This window comes from Lathamus discolor, chromosome Z (genome assembly GCF_037157495.1).
Source record: "Lathamus discolor isolate bLatDis1 chromosome Z, bLatDis1.hap1, whole genome shotgun sequence".
Taxonomy (NCBI): Eukaryota; Metazoa; Chordata; class Aves; order Psittaciformes; family Psittacidae; genus Lathamus; species Lathamus discolor.
Genome location: NC_088909.1, coordinates 3,890,912 through 3,909,390, shown reverse-complemented (window position 1 = coordinate 3,909,390; position 18,479 = coordinate 3,890,912). Strand labels below are relative to the sequence as shown.

The 18,479-nt window shown below is 53.5% G+C and overlaps 1 protein-coding gene across 1 annotated transcript; it reads right to left on the bottom strand.

Annotated features, from left to right (window-relative positions):
- Window positions 1–1,992: 1,992 nt before the first annotated feature.
- On the bottom strand, window positions 1,993–18,375 carry LOC136004741 (dual specificity protein phosphatase 22-A-like). Its single transcript, XM_065661549.1, has 7 exons — window positions 18,304–18,375; window positions 16,403–16,436; window positions 15,728–15,810; window positions 11,406–11,455; window positions 8,539–8,613; window positions 7,421–7,592; window positions 1,993–3,363 (listed from the first exon to the last, which is right to left on the bottom strand). Exons 1-7 carry the CDS (start codon window positions 18,322–18,324, stop codon window positions 3,157–3,159), a joined length of 642 nt encoding a protein of 213 aa, XP_065517621.1. The 5' UTR covers window positions 18,325–18,375; the 3' UTR covers window positions 1,993–3,156.
- Between the last annotated feature and the right edge of the window lie 104 nt (window positions 18,376–18,479).

Genomic DNA, 18,479 nt, shown 5'->3' with positions numbered 1-18,479 from the left:
TATCCCCAGTCCCTGTTTGATTCACCCCCAGTCTCAGAGCAGTCTCCCCAGTCCTTGATCAGTCCAAATCCCAGCAATTCACAGTTCCCTCCTGGATCATCCCCAGGTCCTGGATCAGCTCCAGGTCCAGATCAATCCCTCCCTCACTGCTCCAGCTGGGATCAGAGCCCTGGCAGAGCCCGGCAGCCCCAGGCCATCCCCATCATACCCAGCCGGGGCTGCTGGCTGTGATGGAGCATAAAGGATCCTTTGCAGCCTGACCTCAGAGGGGGTTTTTTTGGGATTACCAGATTACACACACATTTCTTGGAAGAAAATCGTAATTACTCCCATGTGGGTAATAGAGAGAAATGGGAAATGTATGGAGCTGCACAGCTGCTACAATAAAAATAATGATCTAAGGTACACAACCTTTACTGTCATTCCTAACAAATAACATCTGTAATAACCCTTGTTTTTAAACACTCGACTGATCCTAATCAGATCCCCCACACCCCCACCCATGAGATTTGAGGGGAGCCAAAAACTTCTCTTGCAATCAGGCATGGTTGGGAGGGTTATTTTGGGGAGGGTTTACTGAGAAAGAAGTTCAGCTTTGCAGGGGGAGCTGCATCTCTGCCCCCCCATCGCACCAGTTCTATACGGGACAGAGACACCCCCAGTTAAAAATGGTTTATTTTGCAGAAGCAGTGAGAAATCCGGGATATTTCCGAGGGGAACTGTATAATCCAGCTTCTCCATTGACTAAATGGGACCCTGCTGCCAGCTGGGTGATTCCATCGCCTTTGCCTTCATTCTGGGTTCACAACTTCATGGGCAGCCTGGAAAGGCAAAATCTCAGCTCTCTGGGGTGAGTGGAGTCCCAGTGGGAGGAGGATAAAACAACAACCCCCTTAGAACCGGGGTTTTGGCCGCTCCTGGTGCCGGCCGGCTGGAATGGAGCAGGATGGCAAAGGGAAAAGAGAAACACGCCCTGGGGCAGGCGGCAGAGCCAGGAATTTCTTGGAAACCACTTCCCTGTGTGTGAGCAGCACCTTGGGAAGCTCATTTACACTTGAACAGAGCGGTTTCCCCTGCAACAGAGGCACCTGGCAAAGAGAAATCGGTGGGGTTTACTTCCTTCGGGGCTTGCCTTCCAGTGCCCAAAACCCTAAAGCCAACACAGGTCCCGATGATGTAGGCCACAGTGTAAAAATACATATATTTGCCTGAGACACCCTCAAAATTCAGGGGAAATTGGGTTTAGGAGAGGCTGTTTAGGCAATAGGTGCTGCTGTGATGCGGGCACGGGTGATGCTGCAGTTTATGGAGAGCATCCCTTGTGATTCCCCAAATCAGGGCATTTTCCCAGGGATAACAACTGCTTTGGGGCTGCAGTTCCTTTTGGGAATGTTTGAGCCCCAGGATAGCCAGTGGTGGGATGGGAAGGGTCAGGTGATAGGACGGCAGCACTGCATGGAGTTTATCACACCTACTGCATATCTAATCCCAGTTTATCACAGATCTCCAATGACTTCCTATTTACACCAGAAACCCAATTTCTTCTCTTTTCCTCTTTTTTTTTTTTCTCCTATGTGCAAGTTCCATTTTTCTGCTTCCTAAAATGATAACATAGGCATTAAATCCAATATTGACCCAGTGTGCTCAACTTCCTTTCAGTCCACTCCACCGGCAGCATTTATCCATTTATGGTCCTTGATCGCATTAGTTGCTTTGCTTTACCATGTGTGCTGCAGGCACAATCCACTGTGTTCTTCCATGTAGAACTGTAGCCAAAGGGACCCTTTCTCAGCCGAAAAAGACAGGGAATAGCATCCATAGTCCTTTTTCTTTTCCTGGAATCCTATGTTATGGCTAAACACTGAGTCCTTAAAACGTTTTATCTTGCTGGTGGTTCTCATCAAGAAAATAGGAAACAGGACACAGCAGCATGGCCATGTCAGTCCATCTCTCCATTCCCACCAGGAGCACCACAAATCAAAGCAACCATCCTTATGGATTTAATCACTCTCCCCTTTATTAGGAGCTGGTCAAGTCACCCCTGGCACTCTCATACTTAAGTACCTAGAAATGAGGGAATTCCTGGAAATTCTTTTAAATGCCCTTTTTTTTTTTTTTTTCCTCAGAATGGATATTTTTGAGAAGGCAAGCAAGGTATTTACAGTAAAAGGTAAAGAAGAGTTAAAGGTTTAAATGTAGAAGGGCTGCGTCTACAGATTAGGACCCTCCTTGTAGGGCAGATATGAAGACCCTGGCAAATGAAGCCCACGTTTCGGAAAATGACGAGTTTGGGATGAAAAAGGGACAAAGTCACCATCTTCCAATATTAAACAGGCAGTTGGATAAGGACAGCCTTAAATTGGGCTGGGGGTCAACTGAGTCCAATGGAGCAACCGGCTTCTTTTGCAACCAGGGACATTCAGATTGGGCAGCAGGGGAAGCCCAAACCTGCTCTGGCTGCAGGGATGGAGGCAGTGGGGGCTGGAGGCCTCCAACACCTCAGGATTTCCCCCTTCCCTGGGGAGGTGGGTTAAGAAAGGTGCCAGATGGACAAGATGCCGAGGACAGGCTGAACCAGGAGGGACATCAGCAGCACAAAGAGCCTCCAGCCCCTTATCCCCATCCCTCGGGTGACAGTCAGGGCTCAGCAGCACTTCCACATCCCAGCACCCGTCCCTCCCAGGGCTGTATCAGCTCCCAGCTCCTCTGCAAAGCAGGGTACAAGGTGACCTATTCTATGACTCTATGATTCTATTACATCTCCCCATCTCATCCCACCTTGGCTTTCCAAGGTCTGCATTGGCATCCTTGTGCGCTGCCCAAGGAGCCGTGGGTACCATGCTGCTGGAGAGGTAGATGGGGTTTGCTGCTGCTCTGGGTGATGGGAAAGGGGCTGCGATCCACTGGGAATGGGGGAACGGGTCAGGGCAAAACACTGCCATTAATTTACTGCCTTGCCATGGCGTACATGCAGAGCTGGCAGCCAAGGGGATGGTCTGTGAGCCCTGACCCCCCCCGCTCCAACCCTCAAACCACAGCTGAGGTTGGCGCTGGCTGCTTTCTGCCCTAGACATGAACCCCCGAAGGCACTTGGCAAAGGGAAGACTGGGTTTTCCAAGCCCCGGGGCCAACGTCTGCCTTGGAGCAGCCGGATGCTTATCTGTTCATCCATCTGCTTCTGCTGGTGCCACCTGCATGGTAGGGGAGCGGGTAGGTGGGAGCTGGAGAGTGGAGCCAGGAGCAATCCCTGCTCCCCAGCTGCTGCTCCTTCTGCCTCTGCTCCTGCTGGGCCAGCAAGCTCTGCAGCTCCTCCTGGTCCTTAAATGGGTTCCTGCCATAGTCACGGCGGATCCAAGCACGGTACTGCCAGGGAAAAGCCAAGAGAGGTTGTTAGAGCCATTGGGGGGTGAGACACCCCCAGGCTGAGAGATGGGGCTTGCAACAGCGATGCCCACAGCATCCCCGTGAGGCCGGGGCATCCCCAGCCACAACCAGCAAGCAGAAAGGCCCCAGTTTCTCAGGAGCTCACACACCACAACCACATCGTATGAGACGCAACAGTTCCCCCCTCAATGAGTGCTTCCCGCATCCCCAGCCCGGCACAGGCAGACCCGGGAAGCTGGCAGCATCCTCACGCCGGCTGCAGCTTTATTTACTTTACATTGCCAAGAAGCTGCTGCTGTTCCCTTGTGCGCCTGAATTCCTGTAAGGAAAGCTTACAGGAACAGCCTCCACGGGCTGGACTCGCTGCTACAAGCTGCATGGCCAAGTCAGCTCCTGCATGCAGAGGCAGGTTTGTTTGCAGAGTGCCTTGTTCCCTGCATTGGTTGAGGGGTGCCTCCTGTCCTCCCTTTATCCCTGCATCCATCTGTGAAGGCTGCAGGAGCATCCCAGTGTCTGGGGATGAGCTGGCAGCAGGATGAGGTCCAGAGGTGGCTGGGAAGTGAGAGATGGTCCTTGGAAATGCTTCCTGCTTCCGAGGGGAATCCAATGGGCTCAGACTGCACCACATGGGAGCATGGGCAGGAAGGGGCAGCTCTGGTGGACCCCACCAGGGCTTTGTCATCTTCCTAAGGAGCTGGAAACCAGCTGCTTCAGTGAGCAGGAGTTACTGGGATGAGTGGTAGGAATATATCCAGAAAGCCCCTTAAGGATGGAAGACATGGAGTCGGGAATGCGAAACCTGTGGATGCAAAGGGTCAAGAGAGGGACAAACCCTTGGAGCCGGGGTAGCACTAGGACAGGCACAGGGGAACCAGAGGGAGGGGGCAGGCTGCCCCCTGAGCCTCAGCACCCCCAGGGTGAGATGTCCCTGCAGTGGTTCCAGCTTCCTGGGGTGCCATGGCAGCACCCCATGGCCAGGAGCCATGGAGCTCATGCCAAAGGTCTGGGATCCAGGAGAATGGGATGGTTGGTTCAACCCCATCCTGCCAGCACTGCTGCAGGACCATGAGCTGAGACTGACCCTGGTGGCATCTGCACCTCCTGCAGCCAGGGGAAGTCAGCTCAGACAGAGGGGATTTCCACCAGGAATGTCGGGATTTCCAAAATCCACTCCCTCGGATAGTGGGATTCACCACGGCTGCTACACGCTTGCCTCCTGCAAGCAGACAGACCCCTTGTTTGGGGGGGATCTCGAGAGCCAGACCTGATTTCTTTGGGAAGTCAGTCCCAAAGGATTTGGGACAGGATTTGAAACATTCCTCCTGTTGAAACCATCCAGAGGGATGAAGCTCCATGGGGAGACCAGGCTGGCCACCAAAGCTCAGCACCCACAAGGACTCAGCACACATCATGCGCCCAATGGGAGCTGGCTCCTGCCATCCAGCAAAAGGAGGGAAGGAATCATTAGGAGGATGGGGAAAACACCCTGCTGCTGCTGTCAGGCATTTCCCTTTAAAGTGAGAGCAAGGACCGGTTACAGCCTATTTCCTCCAGTGCTGACCACTTACCTGCTGCCCTCCTCTTCTCCCTGGAGCCAGGAGCATCCATCCCATGTGGGACAGCCCAGGGTGGGAAGGCAGCCTGGCCATGGTGTGCCAGCACCACAGGGAACAGGCCCATCACCCAAATGCCCATCTGCGCCCTCTCTCACATTCATGCTGTCCTCTCTGTGTTCACTTACTTCCTTTTCTAACCTTACCCATCATGGTGCTGCTGCTCTTGGTCTCTTCCTTCCTTCTTTATCCATCCCGATAAGCACCATTTGCCAGCTTGAAACCACAGCTGCATGCTCCATGCACACTTTCCGGCCAGTCACAAAGAGCATCTTCCCCATTTCTACTTCCCAGGGTCCCATCTGAGGTCCCTGCTCCGCATCAAGGAAGCTGAGGCACTGAGGGATACTTGTCCAGAGCCCTATGGAGCAAGGTCCCATGAGGATCAACCAATTCCTCATGGGTTTTAACCAACAAGAAATGAGACTTTTCCTCCTGAGCAGCCTGCCCAGCCCTTATCCATGGCTGCTCCCATGCACTGTGTTTCCAAACTGATGCCTGCTGGGATGGCAGCTGGGCTAAATGGGGAATTCCAGCCTCTTTTCTACCCTCATCAAGATCTGAAGCTCTGGTCACGATACCCTTGCTCTTGCATCCTACCTACACACAGAAAATAGCCCCAAAGCCACAGGAACAAGGTGCAACCCTTCCACAGCCAATACAAGCAAGCCAAATGCTGCTTAGCATGAAGAAAGGGGCAGGACCCATGTGGCATCAGGTCCTATGGGCTCCTGGCCATGCAAGTGAATGCCTACAGCATCCACCACCCCTTGGGACCCTCAGCATCTGCCTCAGCTGATCTTCCTCTTGCAAAGAGAGAGGATGCAGGGATGAGCTGGGAGCAGCTGGAGCATCCATCCTGGCTCTTCCCCTTCTCCAAATGCAGCTGAGGGTGAGCAGCATTCCCTGCTCCAGCATCCAGCAGCAACCCCCCAACAGGGCTGTCGCAGCTTCCCTCCCACTGCTGGGACCACAGGGAATTCATGGTGTTCCAAGGAAAAGGCAGCTCTTCCTAAACCCCATCTGAGTGCCTCGACCCCTGGCTCTGCCTTTGGTGTCCTCAGGGAAATGCTTGCAAAGCTCTGGGCAAAACCTCGAGGAGATGGAAAAGCAGTATCCAAGGAAAAGGGAGGGGAATCTGGTGCCTGCTGAGCCCAGCCTGGCCTTTGGGGAGCAGGAGACAGCAAACCCCACACCGCAGCCTATCTGGGACACAGCCAGAGTGTGGGAAGGGCTGGGGACCGGACGGGGGAAGCCCCATAGGGAATCTCCAGCGCCGTGGGTGTTTTGTAATCCCTTGGACCATTCTCTGCCCTCCTCCACGGGTGTTTTTGCAAGCCAGCAAGAACGGGTCATGGCTGTGTCCTGCACGTGACAGCGCCAAAGGAATGAGTGACATTTGTGACCATGTCACATGCTGTCCCTGCCTATAGCCAGGGGGACAGAAACCCCCTTGACCCACTCAGAGTGGCCAGAGGACCACCACTGTGTGATGCTCATGGCTGCTGTGGATGGGGTGGGCTTTGACTTCAGTGATGGGATCAAGCCTAGAGCTGATGTGAGCTGTGAGATGTCACGCTGTGGGTTAATCTGTCCTTGCAGAAGTCCATCATGTGTAGTTTTGGACCCTGGTCCTCCTCAGAGCCTGAGGGTGGATGGAGGAGCAGGATCCAGTGTGGGAGCTCTGCTTTTAAGTGCCTTTCCCTTTGCTTTCAATGGCTTTCCGGGCCAACAGTGCATCCCTGAGCCCTGCAATTAGTGCTGTTGTGATTAAACATGCCACTGTCACCCCTAGCTGCCAGCATGCAGCTCAGCCCAGCTACATCATGCCTCCCTCACACTGGATGGGGGATGCACCCAACCAGGGATCCTGCTCTCCTAAACCCTGCTGCTCCTCATCATTTGGTTGAGCAAAGATGACTTCTCCATCAACACTTGTCGCTTGCCTGCCTCTAAAAGCAGTGGATTTGGTGTATGGGGAGCCCAAGCACACCAAGCACATCCCAAAGCTGTTCACAAGAGCATCCCTCCCTCCCCTTTCCCCCTTTTCTACCTCTCACTGTGCTGCATTCCAGGGAACCAGCCCAGCCATGGTTCCCAGGGGACATGCTGCTCACCCATCCCTCCTGCTGCATCCTAGCTGAGCCCTCAGAAAAAGCACTGGGTGTTAAAGAGCTTTTCTAAGTGCATTCACACAATGTCAAGGCACTCGCTTATTTTTTAAGGTTTTTTTGTTGTTTTTGCATGCAAAACCCCAAAATCCCCAGGTAATAAATAGCACACACAAAGGCCAGCTCGGGCAAACAGCTGGCCCTGCATAGAGCTGCATGCAAAAAAGCCATCCCTGCTTGCAAACCCTGCAGACACAAGTATAAGCGGACATTGCAGACACACGCATAAGGGGACATGGATGCGGGACGTACCTCCTGCAGCAACGTCACCTCGTACTCCTGCAGCTGCTGCTGGAAGCCGAAGTTGGGGCTCACATAGGACCTCACGGCCCTGGTAGCAGCCAGGCAGCGCTCCCAGCCCAGGTCGGTCACCGTCATGAGATAAGCCACCAGGACAGTGGTGCTGCGGGATACCCCGGCCAGGCTGGCACGGAGAGAGGGAGCATCGTCAGGGAGAGGTGTTCCCATCATAACAATTAACACACGTCATTTGGAATGCATAGGGATGCACGCAACATAGGGTTGCATCTCCCTACGGACGCCCTGTCTCAACGGGATGCTAGCAGGGCTATGGTGAGGGTAAGGAGCTGTATGGACATAGAGTGCTGCTGGTGTCTGTGGGTAGATGGATTCCCCCATCCCGCCTCTTCGGATGCTCTGGTTTTCTGTGCAAGGAGCATCCATCACTCCCTACAACTACCTGAAAGGAGGATGTAGGGAAGTGGGGCTGGTCTCTTCTCCCAGATGAGTGGTAGGACAAGAGGAAATGGACTCAAGCTGTGCCAAGGGAGGTTTAGATTGGATATTAACTCTCTTATCTAATAACTCTCCAATCTAATCTGAGTCAAATCTAAGACTTTTCTACCAACTCATCTCGTTGCTGCTATCCAAGTACCGTAGTGGAGACGGCATTTTCACTGTGAAAGTAAGCATGGCTTGCTGTTGCCTTGTTAAATATAGGCTGTAACTGTGAGAGGCAGCTGGCATAGGAATAATCTCTTCACAGAGAGGGTGGTCTGGCACTGGAACAGGCGTCCTAGGGCAGTGGTGGTGTCACCATACTGGAAGTGTTCACATGCATGCAGACGAGGCCCTCAGTGCCATGGGTTAGTGGTGGCCTTGGCAGTGCTGGGGTAAAGGTTGGACTTGGTGACCTTAAAGGTCTTTTCCGACCTGGCTGATTCCATGATTCTGTGATCCCCATGGATCTCAGCAGCAGAAACCTTCCTCTATCACCCTCCCACTGTTCCTTCTCATCTTCCTCCCCACCACAAGTGATATTTGACGCTGAGGACACTTTCTGGGACCCCATTCCCACCTCCCAGAGAACCGATGCCAAGGGAAAGCGATGGGGTTCCGGCAGCTCTCACCAATGGACAAGGCAGGCTCCCCCGCCGAGCCGGCTTTCATGGATGAACCGGATGCACTCCCTGAAATGCTGCAGCCTGCAAGGAGAGAGGCAGGAGGTGAGGATGGGAGGCACCAAACCACCCCAGCCACAGCCGTTGCGTGTCCCCCAGCATGGGGCCATGGCATGGGATGGGAGCAGGGATCTTCCCTCTGCCAAGCGAAGGCAAAGAGGGTGATGGTCATATGCAAGGAAGGAAGTGACCTGGGAGGCTTTCCAGGGGATTTCCTGCTTCCTGAGGGCTTGGGAACAGTGAGATGCTGTCAGCCAAGGCAGGGCAGGGAGACAGCCTCCAGGGAATGCCATCACCTTGTGCGCACAGGACATTTGCATCCCCATGTCAGAGGCTGCCCTGAGCCATTGGCTCACCCCCAATTCCCAAATGATGCCAAAACACCCAGTTCCCTCCAAGGGGAAGATGCTGGTAGGGAAGACGGCAGGAAAAGGTGGCTCCCAAGGTGTATTGCCTGCGGATCCCAGAACAGTGCAATTCGCTTTTTCTTCTCACCCAAAGAGCACATCCAGCCCCTTCCCACCCATTCCAGGGATGCAGGATGTAGGGCTGCCAGCATCCCTGAAAGCACAACCGGCACCCCAGCAAGGCAGGACCAGCACATTAACCCAAACCAGAGAGTTTCACAGCAAAACAAGGCAGGGAGCCAGCACCCTATGGTGCTTCTCTGCTTCTGACCTGGATGCTTGGCCCTATGGGCATCACCCATCTCTTTGAAGATGTGGAGACATAGAAAACAGGATAAACAACTCCACATGTCTTGATGAGATAGAGGTGGATGCTTGTGGGAGGGTTATGCAGGGTCTGGTGAGACGCATCCCTCCTGCTCATCACTGGATGGGATGCTGGAAGCTGCTGCCAGCCCTTCCCAAAGGCAGCGAGCATCTCCAAGAACCCACACTGAGTCAGGTCCTTATCTCCTCAGTGTGTGTTTGCCATAACCTGCTCCCCTTCGCAGCCACACTGAGCCCTGGGCCAGTTTTGAGGCAGAAAACCTGATTCTGAGTAACTCGGGCAATGGTGACTGCCCGGCCCCATAGCCCCAGCTTTATGGGGGGGAGAAGAGGGTCCCTTTGACGCCTGGCAGGGAGTGCAGGAGCAAACAGCACTCTGCCCCAGCGCCGGACTTCCTCTGGCTCCGCGTGATGGGGTGGGTGTCCTCCTGCGCAGCCTTCCTGATTTCTCAGAAGCCAAGGCATGAGCTAGCACAGAGCCCAGGGCTCGCTCCCAATGGGGCTCAGAGACAAGGCAGAACCCTCCTAAACCTCCTCCATCCCTGCTAGCCCATCAAAGTGTAAGCTCTTCCCCGTGTTCGACAGCTTAAGAAACCAGCCAAGGACGTATTCAGTAACAGGAGGGGGCTCTGCTGGGGTGGAAGTCTCCCAAGCTGTGGTCATACTAAAAAACACGGAGCTTTTCAGCCCTGGATGATGTCAGTCTATTGCTAATCATGACCTCCTCGACCACTACAGCAAATCCAGCATCACCATCTAGGTGCCTTTCCCTGCCTAAAGCTTGTCCCAGAGCATTTCAGCTCATCCTGCCCTGCAGAACATCCCCCAGGGCTGCTGCATGTGGTGCCTACACAGATCCAAGCTCTCTGGATCCCAGTCCTGCATCCTTGGCTTGGACCAGCAGGGATGCACAGTGCTTGCACGGATGTGATGCTTTCACCTCCAGCTCCCCCTGCCATCCTCCAGCCCACTCCATGAACGCAGCATCACTCTCCCACCCCATCCTGGAGGGAGATGAGCACTTCATCCACCCCATCCATCCTCACCCACCCCACAGGGGCTTTTCCCCCCAGGCATAGAAAAGCTCTCTCTATGCTTTTCCAGCCTCAAAGCATGGAATTGGGGCATGAAGCCAGCAGTGCTGAGAGCCGTAGTGATCCTGAGTCACAAGCATCTCCTCTGCAGGACACAAAGTTCACCAGGATTGTGAAATCCAAGGCATAAACTGACAAGCAGAAAATAGTTCCTTGAATAAGTCTTCCTTCCGGCAGCCACTCTTATCTTTTTTTTTTCCTTCTCCCTTTTTTTCTCTTTCCCTTTTGGTAGTTGTGCCTCAAACGCAATGAAATGAGAGAAAAAAATAACACCTAAAAAACCCCATTTCTTGCTGAGGCAGGGTTTTCTTGTAAAGCTCCTCTTTCCGCTCAGCGGGAGCATGAGCAAGCAGAATCCCATCCCAGCACAAAGCTGCTCACAAGGATGCTGGAAAACCAGTATCTCCACAATGGGGCTCTGTCCAGTCACTTTGCATTAAGTTTCGATGCTTTTTAGTTTTTGAAGAGAAAAAAAAGTGCCCATTTTCTGGTTGCAGTGTGTGGTTTATGGATGCTAAAGCAGCATCATGGTGCTGCGAGCCCCGGTGCCATCACACCCCAGCACCGCATCCCATGAAAGCCTGGGGCTTCCTTGCAGCACTTCCCACCAGCTTCATTCTCAGAACATTAGGAGTATCTGTGCTTTGTAGAGTGGGTGAAAATGATGGTTTAAACAAATATTTTACTTCTTTTCCCAAGGAAAATGTATGGAAGAACAACACAAATCACTGTATTTCTAACGCTCCAATTCTTAACCTGCCCAGTAGAAAAAATCCCAGATCTCATGGAAAATTGAACGCAAACACACACAGAAACACATTTTAAGCCCTACAAATGCTATTTAACCTGAGAATGAACCACTGCTTCTGTCAAGCTCTGCAACAATGCACAGCTTTTACAGCACAAACTGAACCTTCATCCTGCAGCATCTGAGCTTTCATTGATCAAAAAGGTCAATATTGAGGCAAAAGGATGGCAAATGACTTACAGGTTTTGACTGGAAGAATCTGAGGCTGAGATACAGAGATAGGTCATGTCCTGCAATACAAAGAGGGTTGAAGTAATAGGATAAGTAATAAAATATTTGCAATAAACACAAAAAAAAGCCTTAATTTCTCTATTTTCCCTCTCCCCATATGACCCTTAGGTGAGGAGGAAGCCACAATGAGCTGTTGGATACCACCACCCTGCTCCCTATGGACAGAGAGAACCACAACAGGTCACATCCAATCCACCCCAGGGTCTTCCGCCCCATTTCATCCCATAGGAGAATCCAGGCCATGGGAAACTGCTCCTGTAGGAGCCCCTCAAATCTGAGCCACCCCTCTCCTGGGGCCCCAACCAGTGAGCCCCATGAGGAAGACGTGTATGAACATGCACTGACGAAGCCGCTCTCATCAATGAGTTATTTCCTCCCAGCCCTTTCTAATACACAATAAATCATCCTGCCGCATGTTGGCGTAGGTCAGATTACTTTCCTTTCTTTATAACATCACTTCCTCGAGCCTCCCTGTTCCGAGCTAAAATTAGATCCTTTTCATCCGAGGTTCTGGCTTTTCTTTTTTTTCCCTTTTCATGATTTTTATTCCCTTTTCTTAGCAAAATAGATGGAAATCCTGACAGACAGAACCGAAACTGCCGATAGGCTGAGGAAGTTGGGGCTGTTCAGCCTGGAGAAGAGAAGGCTGCGTAGGGACCTCATAGCAGCCTTCCAGTACCTGAAGGGGGCCTATAGGGATGCTGGGGAGGGACTCTTCATCAGGGACTGTAGTGACAGGACAAGGGGTAATGGGTTCAAACTGAAACAGGGGAAGTTTAGGTTGGATATAAGGAAGAAGTTCTTTACTATGAAGGTGGTGAGGCACTGGAATGGGTTGCCCAGGGAGGTTGTGAGTGCTCCATCCCTGGCAGTGTCAAGGCCAGGTTGGATGAAGCCTTGGGTGGGATGGTTCAGTGTGAGGTGTCCCTGCCCATGGCAGGGGGGTTGGAACTGGATGATCTTGAGGTCCTTTCCAACCCTAACTATTCTATGATTCTCTGATTCTATGAAACAGCCGAGCACAGGGATTGCCCCATCTCCAGTGGCATCATAGATTGGTTTGGGTTGGAAAGGAACTTAAGATCATCCAGTTCCAACCCCCTGCCATGGGCATCGCTATGGAGAGGTCCCCCTTAGGCTGACCAACCCCATGGGACACCCTCAAGCCCAGGGTAAATTGGGAGGCTGGAAAACCGGGATTATTTAATGAGGAAAGGGGCAGCACGGGATGAGCAAGGGGGTATGTCCGTGCTGGAAAGACCCATGCTGCAAGCACAAGCATGGGCAGGCATTCCCATGCATCATATGTCCCTCCTATCCACCCTCCCTAGCCCAGTCCCATGCTCATCCCTGTGACCCTGCAGCCTCTCATGTGATGCAGACAAGGTGGCACTTGCCAGCTCCCCATGGGATGCCAGCTTGCTGCTTCCTGCCTGGAAAAACAGTTGGAAAGGCCGGGACAGGGGGAGAAATAGAGCCGGTGGGCTCCTCATCCATGCCCCAGCCGAACTGCGGCTCCTCAGCACACAGCGGATGGCGGATGCAGGCAGGAGCTTGGCAGGTAGAAGGGGACCACGGAGCAGGCAAGGGCATGAGTACCAACAAGCAAACAGCAGCAGGTTTTGTGGGATGATGGATCCCCAAAACGTGGAAATCCACGAATCCTGGCTGTGGATTCCCAAAACCTGGGAATCCATCAATCCTGACCGTGGATCCTCAAAACCTGGAAATCCACCAATCTTGGCTGTGGATCCCCAAACCTGGGAATCCATCAGTTCTCTCTGAGGATTCCCAAAACCTGGAAATCCACCAGTCCTGGACATGGATCCCCAAAACCTGGGAATCCACCAATCCTGGACATGGATCCCCAAAACCTGGGAATCCATCAATCCTGGCTGTAGATTCCCAAAACCTGGAAATCCACCAATCCTGGCCATGGGTCCCCAAAACCTGGGAATCCATCAATCCTGGCTGTAGATTCCCAAAACCTGGAAATCCACCAATCCTGGCCGTGGGTTCCCAAAACCTGGGAATCCATCAATCCTGGCTGTAGATTCCCAAAACCTGGAAATCCACCAATCCTGGCCATGGGTCCCCAAAACCTGGGAATCCATCAATCCTGGCTGTAGATTCCCAAAACCTGGAAATCCACCAATCCTGGCCGTGGGTTCCCAAAACCATGCCTGGTACTAACCAAACCTCCCCACAGCAAGAAGAGCCACCACATTGTCCAAGCCACTGCACCAACCCGGTACCGCAGCCAAGGCAATCCCACTCTTCCCTGTACCCCTACCCTTTAATAACTGCCGGTCTCCCAGTGGCTTCCCCTTCCCCGTGGTGCCCCTATCCCGCCTCGGGGAGCGGGGCCACTCGTGGGAACAGTGCTGGGGTTTGCGGTTGCGGAGCCGGGGCTGTGATTGACACATTGCTCAACCCACCATGCCTTTCCGGTTCCCCTTTCCTCCTGCCTCCTCCCGCCTTGCTCCGTGTTGTAAGTCACCGTGTGGTTTGCCACCCATCTGGCCGTGCCCTGAGCACCAGCTGCTGCCCCTTCGCCAGCCTCAAGCCGTTTCTCTGCACCCATTTCATGCAGCCTCCTTCCTCCTCTCTCTGCCCCATTGCACCTTACACAATGCCTTAGTGAGGAAAGGGCTCAAGCTGATGTTTGGATGGGGCTACCTACCCATTGTGGTCCCAAAGGATGAGGGGTACCTGCAGTCACCTTCACCCTCTACAGCGTCCCAGGATGTTGGATCACAGCAGTCACTTTTACCCTCTGCAGCATCCCAGGATCATATAGCCATAGAACGGTTACAGTTGGAAAGGACCTCAAGATCATCCAGTTCCAACCCCCCTGCCATGGGCAGGGACACCTCACACTAAACCATCCCACCCAAGGCTTCATCCAACCTGGCCTTGAACACCGCCAGGGATGGATCTCTCACAACCTCCCTGGGCAACCCATTCCAGTGCCTCACCACCCTAACAGGAAAGAATTTCCTCCTTAGATCCAATCTAAACTTCCCCTGTTTAAGTTTTAACCCATTACCCCTTGTCCTCTCACTACAGTCCCTAATGAAGAGTCCCTCCCCAGCATCCCTATAGGCCCCCTTCAGGTACTGGAAGGCTGCTCTGAGGTCTCCACGCAGCCTTCTCTTCTCCAGGCTGAACAGCCCCAACTTCCTCAGCCTGTCTTCATACGGGAGGTGCTCTAGTCCCCTGATCATCCTCGTGGCCTCCTCTGGACTTGTTCCAGCAGTTCCATGTCCTTTTTGTGTTGAGGACACCAGAACTGCACACAGTGCTCCAGGTGAGGTCTCACAAGAGCAGAGTAGAGGGGCAGGATCACCTCCTTCGACCTGCTGGTCGCGTTCCTTTTGATGTAGCCCAGGATACGGTTGGCTTTCTGGGCTGCGAGCGCACACTGACGGCCCATGTTCATTTTCTCGTCGACCAACACCCCCGAGGCCTTCTGCTGCTCTGAATCACTTCTCTGCCTAATCTGTAGCTGTACCAGCCCCTTTCATCCTCTTCAGCATCCCAGGATGATGGATCCCAACAGCACCCTTCATCCTCTGCAGCACCCCAGGATGATGGATCCCAACAGCCCCCTTCATCCTCTGCAGCACCCCAGCATGATGGATCCCAACAGCCCCCTTCATCCTCTGCAGCACCCCAGCATGATGGATCCCAACAGCACCCTTCATCCTCTGCAGCATCCTTTGCACCTCCCGCCTCAGTTTCCCCACCCGTATCCCGAGGGCTCCGCAGGGCTCCGGGCTCAAAGAGGTTTGAGTGGGGACACAAGGACCGGGACCCCTGTCCTGGGGGGGCGGCTGCGCTGCTCCGGTCCCGCTGTGCCCCCCTACTCCTCCCCGTCGGGGCCATTGGCGGTCCCGGTGCCGCCATCCGCGGGGCGCCGCCGCCCTCTCGCGGTGCTCCCGGCTCCTCGCCCCTGCAGCGCTGCGGCCCCTAAAACGCAGCGAGAGGGGGGCAGTGCCCCCCAAAACACCCGGGTGCCCCCGCTTAAAGAGAAGGCTGAGCCCCTTTGAGTGCAATTCAGCATCGCATGGTGCGAATCAGTGCAAGTCGGTGCGAATCAGTGAGAATCAGTGCAAATCAGTGCAAATCACTAAAGTCAGTGCAAGTCAGGGCAAGTCCAGCGCTGCTTCTCTGCCCCATGCCAGAACACTCTGTGCGTCCCAATTGCACCCTCCCAGTCCCTAACCCCTCTGGAATGGCCCCACAGACCCCCCAGCCTCGGCACTGACCTCCAGCACTGGCTTGGCACTGTTGTGGATGGAGAGGATGTGTGTCACCCCGTTCCTCCGCAGGCTCTCATGGTCCTCAGAGTCTGGAAGTGGGAGAAGCACATCAGTTACCTGGGAGATCTGAGGGACCAAGCAGCCACCAGCACCCCACATCCATTATCCCAAGCCCCTTTGTCCCCCATTCCCACTGCTTTTCACTCTGCATGGGAAGCAGACCAGGCATCACAATGCACCTCCTTCAGAGCAAAATTCCCCTTGGATGAACTAGATATTCAGCAGACTCCCCCCCAAACCAGAAATTATGCTCTTGGAAAAGGCTGTTGTATCCCTGCTGTTGGAGGAAACACAAGCTTCCTGCTCCCTGCAGGGCCCAGAGGTCCCAGCAAGAAAGCCAGGCGCTGTCCCACTGTAAATATTGTCTCAGCAAACACAGGGGAGGTTTCCAGGCATGCCGAGGCTTCCCAGTGCTCCGGCACTCCCTATGGATATCCATTTCCTGAGCTAGAGCTGCACAGGGCCACTTGTGATGGGGATGGAGCTATATGGGGGATTAGGATCTCTGGATAGTGCTGAGGTCCTCAACAGGGAGCAGGCGCAGAGGGATTCCTGCAGCCCCATGGATCTCACAGCAACACAGAGGTGAGGACACAGGGAAACACAGGGAAAAGCACTCACCACGGATGTTCCCAAGATAAAGGCCTTTGACAACCTGGGAGGTGACAGAAAGGAGAGAGATTTAAGGCAGTGCCAGGCACAACATGCATCAGATGTGGTGGGAGCATCGAACTGCACGTGTGGTACCAGCAGGACCAGAGCATCTGGCACCAACACCCCCCCCCAGGCAGCGATAAACCAAGCACCTAATTAATGAACCACCTTCGTTAATGAACTGCAAAGCTCAGCCCACTGAAACCACCATCCCAACCCCCTTTAGGAGCACAGAGCTCAGGAAAACTCAGCACATCAATGGAAGGGGCTTGCGCAGGGTCCTGTTTTCCTATCAGAAACGGGCTGAACCAAACAGCTCAGCCTATCCCAGTTCCTCCTGCAAGGTGGGGGTCCAGCAGGGACCCCCCCTCCCCATCTCCTGCAGGCAAACCAGCCCTGCTGCAGCTGGGATTTATTTATCTATTCTATAGCAACCACCTCTTGCAAACAGTTTCAAAGGTTGCCTCTGTCAGCGAGGGATAAATAGGCAAAGGCACAGGCTATTTATAACACCTCTCTGGGCAGGATGCTGCAGTAAGTGCCATCAAGTATGTGGAGCTGGGCAATGACTCACTGCGGCAGCGTTATGGAGGAGAAAAAGGGGCAGCTCAGAGTATTTTTGGGCTCTAAGAGCCCACCAGAGCCATTTACCGAGGCATAGAAAGGAAGAGCTGACCTGTTTGCACCCATCTGGCAGAAGACCCTTGGTTTGAGAGGCTGTAGGAATGGCACTGGGTCACATCCAGACCCCCCTCTAATTCATCTGAACCCCAGCCCACCCATGGGGTGCAAACAGTTGGATTCAGCAAACGCCTGTGCCCAGCATGACACAAGCTGTTGCCAGTAGAAGGGGGACACTGAACCCTTCAGCTCTTCAAATCAGAGCAGTACAAACACATCTGAGCCAGCCCAGCCCCTGGCAAAGGCAGACTGGGCTCCCCAAGCAGGGTCAGTGGCACCGGGGGGGCTATAAAAGCCACTCTGTAGGTGAGGCTGCAAGCACGGGGCATGAAACCCCGGTGTTAAACCACACCAGAGCCATGCAGAGAGAGTTTGCCCTGATCTGGTCTCGCTGTTGTTGTCTCAGGGTCTAATTTTAAACCAAATAACGCACATACCGAGCGGTTATTTAAGGACAGCAGCAGAAATCAATCCCCTCTGTCAGCCCTGGATCTCAGCTGAGCAACAAGCAGCAGCAAAACACCGCATTCCCCTTTGCTGTGTGTAGCTGCTGGGCACAAATGTGTCCCAGGGGTGGCAGGCAGAGGAAATTCCCCTGCAGGGACCCCCATTAGCCCTGGGGATGCTAATGCCACTGCCTTACCACCCAAGGGACAAGCATATAAAGCTGTACCAGTCTGGTACAGCTGTAGCTGCACCAGTCCCCTTCACCCTCTGCAGCATCCCAGGATGATGGATCCCAACAGCCCCCTTCATCCTCTGCAGCATCCCAGGAGGATGGATCCCAACTGCCCCCTTCATCCTCTGCAGCATCCCAGGAGGATGGATCCCAAAAGTCCCCTTCATCCTCTGTAGCATCCTTTGCACCTCCAGCACCCACAGGGACTTAGCTCATCACTTCAGATATAAACCCAGCGATCATTGTTTGCTTTCTTAATTCCCTTTCTTAAGTGCTTGGAGCTTCAAATGGGAATGAGAAAGGGAATATTCAAAGGGTTTTATTTAGAGCATCACGGATGACACGGTCTAAGTGGAAGGTGGGCAGGGAGCTGGAACTGAATGAGCTTTAAGGTTTTTTCCAACCCAAACCATTCTATGATCATGGTGGCTCTGAACAAGCATCCCCCTGTGCTACAGAAGGTCCTGCCTAAAGACAAGCTGGCCACCATCCCACTGGCCCCCAGTACCTTGGTCATTCCACTTCCCATGGTTTTCCTGTCCCCAGGATCAGGATTCAGGTGGCTCCTCAGTATCCAAGGCTATCTGGAAACAAACACCCCAAAATCAGTCAGGACGGTGAGATCCATCACCTCCCAACAGCGCATCTCTCTGCCAAGAGCAGGAGGAAGAGGAACATGTGCCA

Bases quoted from the DNA above. Each gene is read 5' to 3' on its own strand.
- LOC136004741 (XM_065661549.1), bottom strand. From the start codon at position 18,324: ATGGGAAGTGGAATGACCAAG. The intron at 16,437-18,303 runs GTACTGGGGGCC...GTCACCTCCCAG, and splicing joins TGGGAAGTGGAATGACCAAG to GTTGTCAAAGGCCTTTATCT. The intron at 11,456-15,727 runs GTCAGTGCCGAG...TTTGTATTGCAG, and splicing joins GTGCCAAGCCAGTGCTGGAG to GACATGACCTATCTCTGTAT.